Source organism: Chrysochloris asiatica, unplaced genomic scaffold (assembly GCF_000296735.1).
Source record: "Chrysochloris asiatica unplaced genomic scaffold, ChrAsi1.0 scaffold00181, whole genome shotgun sequence".
Classification (NCBI taxonomy): domain Eukaryota; kingdom Metazoa; phylum Chordata; class Mammalia; order Afrosoricida; family Chrysochloridae; genus Chrysochloris; species Chrysochloris asiatica.
In genome coordinates, this window is record NW_006408699.1 from 635,664 (window position 1) to 645,359 (window position 9,696).

Genomic DNA, 9,696 nt, shown 5'->3' on the forward strand with positions numbered 1-9,696 from the left:
GATGCCTGAAATGGAGCCAGAGATGATGACATGGAGCTATGGAGCAGCTGGAGGCTTTGGACCCAGAGAGGGAGAGCGACTGTGTGCTGAAGACCTGGGGGCACAGGGGAAGGATTGCATGGAGGGGGTTGTAACCATGGCAATGAGACGATATATGATAGAATGAATGTAAAACTAATGTTCTCCCATGTAAACTATCACATAATTAACAATAAATCATTAAAAAAAAAAAAAATGATGTCCTTGTCTGTAAACCTTCACTCAATTCACAATAAAAAGCTAAAATAATAATAATGTTCCATACATTAAATAATTAATGCATCAAATAATGTCACAAAAAAATACAAGTAAAATATTCCCACACAAATAATGAAATCAAGGATGAAAATGAAATATTATGTAAGTCAAAATGTGATTCTGTGGGTTAATGAGCCAGACTGCAAAGCCGTTTGAACTGTAATGTCAGTAGTTTAAGCTCACCAGCTGCTCCTCGAAAACCCTATAGAGGTTCGCTATGGATCAGAACTGACTCAACAGCACTTAACAACAACAAACATGGTTATAGAGTCCTGGTGTGGCACTGTGGGATAAAGCTCTGGACCAGAAGGTTGGTTTGAACCACAAGTTCGGTGGTTCGAACTCACCAGCTGCTCCTTGAAAACCCTATAAAGTTTTGCTATGAGTCAGAACCAACACAATAGCACTTAATGACAACAACTGGGTTCTGACATACAGTAACCCTGTACAGAGTTTTCATTGTTACGAAAAGTCAGTCTTAGAGCACTGCTTTCACCAAAGTCAGGTTGTTTCTTATGTATGCTTAATACGTGAGGGGCCTCATACAGAAGTACACCTGCATACATACACAGATAAGTCAGTGTATATTTCTACATAAATATTTGCAAATACTACACGTATACTCATATATAACACAGAATACAGGGAGGGACATAATTATAGAAAATACACAGACATTGGGATTAAACCACTGGACATGAAGGTCAAGGACCATAATCTTGGGGTACATCTAAGTCAACAGGCAAAACACAGTTCATAAAGATAATGATCTACATTCTAGTCTGGTGAATAACATCTGGGGTTTTAAAAGCTTTCGAGCTGCCAATCAAAGCAGTGACTATTAGTCATTTCCAACCTGGAACATAGGAGAAATAAGAAAAATGAAAACTCAAGTCCACAAGACTTTAACCAGAGGCCAGAACTAGATGGTCTAGACCAGAACTTCTGACTACTCTCACCAAAGACCACAACAGAAAGTCCCAGTTAGAACGAGTTTTAAATCAAAAATGAAGACTACACTTCAAAGCCAAAACCAAAAAGATCAGACTTACTGGTCAGAAAGAGATTAGAGGACCCCCAACATTCTTCTCTGAGAAAACAATGCTGACCTTCCTACCACATAATAGACAGGCCTATAAAACAAGTTGTGCTCTTCAGAACAGCTCCAACCAAAGGTGGAAAAACAGACGACAGGAAATACAGACAAATGGAAGTAGGGAACTCAGAAGAGACCAGGAAAGTGCTGACACAAAGTGAGGTTGCAGCCAATGTCACAAAACAAGTTGTGTGTGAACTACTGATTGGGAAAACTAACTTGCTATGTAAACTTTCACCCAATGAACAATTAAATGGTTAAAAAAAAAACAAACAGACTTGGAAATTGGCTACACAAATGGGGAGGGGAGGGCTACAAAGGCAAGAAGTGACTGGCTTACAAGCTTTCAAGGGGAACCTAGAGCCAGGGGGCATGGAGGAAGGCAGAATCTCCAGTGAGTAGTATCCAATCTGTCTAGGAGGAGCTGATGAAATGGAATGTAGATGGGTCTCTTGTGATACAACAGTAAATAATTGTTATCAGGACTGACTGTGAGGGTTGGAAATGTAAGGGCAGATGTTTTGTAGCAAGGAAGGGAGCAATTAACTTTCTAGTCTAGGAGCGGAGGTCCCTGAGACCATCAACGGAGAACAGCCGAGAGTGGGACCCTACCCAGAGAAGCAGTGATGCCTGAGACGGAGATAGAGACTATGACATGGAGAGATGGAACAGCTGGGGACTTTATATCCAGAAAGGGAGAGCGACTGTATGCTGAAGACCCTGGGGGGGGCGGCTTGCAAGGTATACCCTTTGGTTGGTTGATGATGATGAAGGGGATTGTAACCATGGCAATGAAACGATATACGATAGAATGAATGTAAAACTAATGTTATCCCATGTAAACTATCATAAAATTCACAATAAAACATTAAAAAAAAAAAAACAGGCTACTTCCACTATTTCCATAGATAATGATTTTAAATGACACATTCACTCATAAAATATTATTCTTTCTTCAACCAAAGAAACAAATTTTGAGAAAGGACAAAATTTTATTTCACTCTTTAGACTAAGTAATTATAAGGGACTCGCAAGAAGAAGTGCAGTCAGAGTGCTCCTTGGAGGCCAAGATGGCTAAACTTCATCTCTTATACTTGGGACATATTGTAAGGAAAGACCAGTCGCTGGAGAAAGATAGCATGTTTAGTAAGGTGGAGTGTCAGAGAAAAAGAGGAAAACCATCCAGTGTTTCGTTCTGCTATGCATAAGGTCACTATGAGTTGGTACCGACTCGATGGCACCTAACAACAACAACAACTCAGGAAATCATGCTTGATAAAGGGGAGGCTCAGTAAAAAAGGTAGACCCCCCCAATGAATGGACTGGCACAGTGGCACAAGCAATGAACTCAAGCATAACAATAAGTAAGAGCAGGGCGTAGAACTGTGCAGTATTTCATTCTGTTGTGCATAAGGTCACCATGAGTCGGAGTCGATTCAACAGCACCTAACAACAACAACTCAAGAAATTATGAGACCTTTTCTCGTTCTTTTCCTACTCCAATCTATTAAAAGGACATACTTTAGAAGTGACCAGCCAGTGACCTACTTGAGGGAAAATTCTGCTTTTCCATTTATGGGTAAAATATTAATGTTCCCGACTGATCCTTTTATACAGGGATCCTTTTTATCTATTATGGCTGCTATTCACTCACTGCATGATAACACGCTAGACTACAAGGTCAGTTTGGACCGCACCCATCAGCCGCTCCTCGGAGACCCTATACAGGGTCAACTATGGGTTAGAAATGACTTGACAGCACTTAAAAACAACAAAATGCACTCACTGGTGTGGCACTGCAGGGTAATACACTGGCCCAAAGGTCAGGGGTTCAAACCCACCAGCCATTCTTCAGAAAGCCTAGACAGGGTCACTATGAGTCAGAATTGACTTGATGGCACTTAACAACAACAACAATGCACTCACTAGTGGGGTGATATAGGATAAGCACTGGTCTGTTAACCCCAAAGTCAATGGGTTAAACTCACCAGTTGCTCCTGGGAAACTTTAGAGAAAATCACTATGAGTCGGAACCAACTCCACAGCACTTAACAAGAACATGCACTCACTGTCCATTAATAAAAATAGCTATATCAAGATTTAATGTCTTATCAAATATAAACAATACACTTAACATGTCCTTCTTAAGGTAGATGAGATGCAGAAGTACCATTGTAAGCTAGATATGTTTGTCAAATTAATCTTAGAACCAGAGAAAAATAATTTTTTATTAAAGGGTAATATCTAGTTTTTGATAAAGGAAAAACCTCACAAATCATTCCCTTGAGAGTTTTCCATCTAATTGGGGAGATAAAACACATACATGAAAAGGACTTACGATTCTTATAGCAAGATATTTACAAGTACAAACAAAATACAGACTGAGTGGTCTATATACACACACAATTGAATACTACAAAACACTGAAGAATAACAATGAAAAATACTTCAACATGGATGAACTTAACATTATGCTGAGTGAAATTAATCACAAAAGGACAATTATTATATGAGACCACTGTTATAAAGAAAAGCATTTTATGATGTTGACAAAAGAAGCACTCTATGATGGTTATGAGGTGGGGGTGAAGGGAATTATTCTCAGGCTAGAGGGTACACATGCTAACATAGGTAATGGGACAGGCAATATACAACAAGAGGGAGGTTAGCAGAGGAAAGATGACAGTAGCAGAAGTCACAGGGAAGAACACAAGAGTTTAAAGGAAAATACTGTGAACTGATGGCACATGAAGTTTAAAAAAAACAACAATAAATAAACAGACTGAGGACACAAGAGCTGAATAAACAATCAAAAATCTACAAAGGAATTGAACAAATGCTGTTTTCCATTTATTTAATAACACAAAGGAAGAAATGATCACTGAGATTTGCCATAGTTCAATTTGTGGTCAGTAACACATCATTATTTTATGTCCAGTCATTCTACAGCATGGATTGCCAGCATAGATGTACAATTTACTGATTGGTAATCTCAGTTCAGCAGTTCAAACACACCAGCTGCTCTCAGAAACAATACACAGATTATGAGTTCGAACCAACTTGACAGCACACGACAACAATAATGCTTAAGGAGGCAGTGGTAATGGCAGTTCAGTAGAAGTCTCACCTCGCATGCAGGAGACCTAGAATTATAGAATTAGAACCTAGCCAATGTACCTAAGTACAGCCACTATCCAACTGACATGTTGCTATGATGCTGAACAGGTGTCAATGGAACTTCCAGTCTAAGACATACTACTAAGCAAGGCCTGGTAATCTACTTCTTAAAAAACAAACAGATAATGCTGACTTGATGGTGGCTAACAGCAACAATGCTTCCAGGTAGTTATTTTGGTTTTTAAATTTGATGCAATATATCTTAAGAACTGTACTTGTTGCTAAGTTCTGTTAAGTTGATTTCCACTCATGGCCACCCTGTATAGGGGTTTCCAAGGATCTACTGGTGGGTTTGAACCACTAACCTTGTGGTTAGCAGTTCAGCGCTTATCCTACAGCACCACACCAGGACTCCAAACTGTACTTAACAATGTTTTTATCTACACTGAGGTAGGAAAACTGAGGTACTATATAGCTACTATATAGAATCTATATAGTACCTCTCTATATATATACTATGTACTAGAGGTACTATGTAGATACTGTAAATTTATACTATATCAATTATATATACTATATAAAAAGGCGCTCTAGTAGCGTAGTGGTTACGAATCGGGCTGCTAACCTCAGGGTCAGCAGTTCAAAACTACCAGCTCTTTCACGGGAGAAAGATGAGGCTTTCTGCTCCCATAAAGATTTACAACCTCGGAAATCGTGTACAGGGTCGCTATGAGTTGGAACCAACTCCTCGGCACATAACAACATCTATATAGTACCTCAGTTTACCTACCTCAATGTACGTAAAAACATTGTTTAGTACCTCAAGGAACTCTGATAGTGTAGTGGTTACGAATCGGGCTGCTAACCTCAAGGTCGGCAGTTCGAAACTACCAGCTGTTCCACAGGAGAAAGATGAAGCTTTCTGCTCCCATAAAGATTTACAGCCTCAGAAACCCTATGCAGGGTCACGATGAGTCAGAACCAACTCCACAGTACTTAATATCCACAACATTACCTCAGTTCACTTGTTATTTCTATATACCATAACATTGTTAAGCAACATATCTGTTGTTCAGAGTATGGAAACCATGTTGGGTGGCTCAAGTTCAGAAAGGCATGTTGTTGTGAAGTGCTGTCGAGCCGGTTCCGACCCATAGCATAGTGACCCTGTATAGGACCCTGTTGAGGAGCAGCTGGTGAGCTTGAACTGCTGACCATGCAGTTCAAACGGCTTTGCAGTCTGGCGCATTAACCCACAGCGCCACACCAGGACTTCATAGGCCTCCTAAAACAATAAACTACACATATTTTTTAAACATCAACAATCCTGAAGAAATAAGCTGACAGCAAAGAAATTGAGAAATACTTACCACTCCTTAATAAAATAAATTTAAAACACTGAAGTCTATTCAATGATGTAGTATTTGTCTAGTCAATTCTGACTCAGAGACACTGTATAGGATTTCCAAGGAGTGGATGTTATGTTTGAACCACCAACCTTGTGGTTAGCTTTCCAGTACTGATCGTACAGCACCACACCAGGACTCTATGATTGTTGTTGTTAAGTGCCGTAGAGTTAGTTCTGACCCACAGCAATCCTGTACAGGGTTTCCGAGGGGTGGCTGGTGAGCTTGAACCACCAACCTTGTGATTCAAATCAGTTTTGCTGTCCAGCGCATTAGCCCACAGCGCCACACCAGGACTTCATGATAGGATCACAAACATATTTCAACTTTCTAAGAGGAACCATATAGACCTAATCTAAGAATTCCTGCTTAGGTGTCTCTAAAACACTGAAAATTTCATGAGGTCTCAAACAAAAGTGTTCCTTATAGCAAATAAATACTAATTTGAATGAGAAAGACATGTCATATTAACCAAAAGAGGGGAGGAAAAGCCTGTGACTAAAAAGTTCTTAAGAAGTTATAAAAACATTTCCAACATTAGGTTATAAAACAATTAATTACTTAAATGTCTCCAGAAAGGAATGACAAAGTCATCTCATTTGTTTATCAACATTAAGTGGACAGAAGACAGGAAAGATAAATCCATGCAGACAACAAAAGAGCAGAAATTCTTAGTTAACTGAAAGCAGATAAGAGTATCTTGGAACAGAAGTCTATCTAGAGGCCTATTTTACCAACAGCATGGAACAAAATAAATGATCTAAAATAACAGAAAGAGAATTTAAGAATGCAAAAGAAACCATATTTATAAACTTAAACGAAGAACATTATTCCATTAATTCATCCATGTATCACAAGTACTAGTTAGAATTTATGTTTTAAGATAGCACATAAAACATTTTTATACGTCAGTTTTTGGATCTAGCCAAGTTGCCATGTTTATTTTTTCATGTGTTACTTCTAAACTCCATATTTTAAACCCCAAAATAAGATATTTTGCATCCTTTTGTAACTAAAAGGCAAGTTTGATAACCTCATATATCCCAAAATATTAAATCAAAGCAAAGAGAGAAAATTATAATTTGTAGGTGATAGTAAAATTAGGACGACAGAAAATGTTTTCCACATGTTATTTAGTGCTGCAGTACAGCAACCAGCAATAAGGCAGGCTTCTTATCATAACATATCTGAGAGATGATTATCTTGGGAGTGATTTCTTTATCTTTGGATAAGTAGAGCAAGTCTTGTAAGTTTACACACAGAAGAAACACTAAGAATCTACATACTAACCTGGCCCAGTCCAGGCATACCTCCTCCAAGTCTAAGCAGTCTGTCCATATTTCTGGAAAACAGAAACAAAGGAAAATGCTCCTGAGCACAAAAGTGTTTACTCAATTGCTATCTATATAATTCACCTTCAGTCACTCAGTATGTCAAAAATATTGGTGGTAATTACAACACAACATCAGACTTCCTGTTAATTAACACCACATATTAATTCAAGAAGCTGTCTTCCATGCTAATTAACAGACCTTATTTTACTGCTTTGGTTTTGGGTTATCCCCAGTTTTAAAGACAAGCAATCTTAGCATACTTTCAAAACTTTGCTATCATTAAGTTAATTATATTTTCTTATTGTTATCTAATAAAGTACCTGAAAGCGGAAAAAGTGCCTGAAATACTTATCATATGTATGATTGAATTTCCTTCACTTTGTCCAGAGTATACAAATAAAAGTCCTCACTTTTAAATTAAATTTTAACATCCTCATTAGTAAGTTCTGTGCTAATTAACTTACAGCTTGTCAGTTATCATCAAAATACATGTGAAAGACATTGTGAGCAGATTATAGATCTCTGAATTAGCATCAAAGGCTTTTTTAAAACAAACTCATTATTCCTAAAGAAATACTATAAAGTAAATATTAAATGCATTAAGATAGTGTTTTAGAACCTACAGAGATATTGTTGGTTATATTAGATGTTATGGCAACATATCCTTTTCACTAAGGAAATTCAGCTGTTATTCTGAATTCCAGAGTTAATCAATACACAACAGGATTAACTTGGAAATAACAAAATGACTTACTTTTCAATGTCTTGAACAATTAAAGAAGACACTCATATATTTGGAAAACTCACATAAAGTAAGAAATTAAAGGAAAGAAATAGCAAATGTATACTTAGATAGCCTGAAACACATAAAAGGAAAAAAAAAGGGACAAATGATAAAAACTAATAGCTATAAAATTGTTGTTGTTTTCAAGTGCCATTGAGTCAGTTCTGACTCACAGCGACCCTGTATAGGGTTTCCAAGGAGCAGCTGGTGAATTTAAACTGCCAGTCTTGTGGTTCAAACCGACCTTGCAGTCTCAGTGCATTATCCCACAGTGCAACACCAGGACTCCGTTGTTGTTAAGTGACATCAAATAAGCTGACTCATAGCAAAACTTGTATAGGATTTCTGAGCAGCTAGTGGGTTTGAACTGTCACCTTGTGGTTCACAGTCCATTGTTTATCCTATTGCGCCATACTAGGAATCCACCTATACAATCAGACACTTAAAAAAATAACCCCCCAAAAGACACTTTAATTTTTTCCTATCTGAAAATGGCTACTATGCATTAAAATTCTATACTTCATCTGTATATGTTTTAGAAAAAGCTATCATTATAAATTATTTAGTAAATTACTGGGGTTAAGTCAAAAAGTCTAGCTAAAAAAAAATCATAGAAACCTTTATTAAACAAAAATATCAAAATGTGAAGCTATTATTTCTCAACACATCCTCCATCTAGGTCTATACCTCTCTGGAAGCCATATTTCCATCTCTCAAACTCCTGCCCCAAAGAATTCTGCACTATATATATATACCAGTTCAAAACAGTAGTTTGGGCATCCTTCAAGGACTCAGATCATGCTTCTTTGAAGTGTTCTTTGAGTTGAGGAACAAGAGGTCTGATGAGGCAAAAACAGAGCTGTAGGATGGATGGAATAAGGTTTCCACCAAAATTCTTATAAGACAGCCCCAGCCCGGCTGATGAAATGAAATGCGGATAGGTCTCTTGAGCTACAATAGTGAATAATTGTTATCAGGACTGAATGTGAGGGTTGGAAATGTAAAGGTAGATGTTTTATAGCAAGGAGGGGAGTGATTAACTTTTCAGTCTAGGGGCAGAGGTCCCTGGGACCATCAAGGGAGAAAAGCAGAGAGCTGGACCCTACCCAGAGAAGTGGTGATGCCAGAGATGGAGGCAGAGATGATGATGTGGAGAGATGGAGGGGCTGGGAACTTTAGACCCAGAGAGGGAGAGGGGCTGTATGCTGATGACCGAGGATAGGCTTGTAGTGTATACCCTTTGGTTGGTTGATGATGAATGGAGGGGACTGTAACTATGGCAATGAAATGATATACAGGAGACTTCCGGTTTGCCAGGGCGGCCAGGCAGTGCGGGTGAGTGGGGGCTCCAAGATGGGAGTGGGGGGGCAACTCGCGAGTTAAACCTCCCAGGCAGGAATTCACAGTCTCACAGCCCGAGTGAATCTGAGTGCGCCAGAGCCTTAGACCCGCTTCTTTGAGAAATCACCGTGCAAGGAATTACAGGCTTCTTAAAATTGCAACGCGGCAGCCCCAGCTCCTTTGGGCTTGAGGGGGCGGGGCGGGAACAAGCTCGTGCGGAGCCTCCAGTAGCTGGGAGACTCAAACAAGGGAGAGCCACTGGTGACACCTACCCCAAGGTGGGATTTCTGCGCATACAGTGGACAGAGGGAAGTTAGTTTA

General features: G+C 38.9%; 1 protein-coding gene across 1 annotated transcript in view; it reads right to left on the bottom strand.

Annotated features, from left to right (window-relative positions):
• The window catches only part of PSMD14 (proteasome (prosome, macropain) 26S subunit, non-ATPase, 14), a 151,243-nt gene that overhangs the window by 129,594 nt on the left and 11,953 nt on the right, over nucleotides 1-9,696 (bottom strand). Inside the window, exon 2 of the mRNA XM_006872019.1 lies at nucleotides 7,207-7,258. Within this exon, the coding sequence (XP_006872081.1) occupies nucleotides 7,207-7,254 (48 nt within the window). The 5' untranslated portion in view covers nucleotides 7,255-7,258. The remainder of the gene's footprint in view (nucleotides 1-7,206; nucleotides 7,259-9,696) is intronic.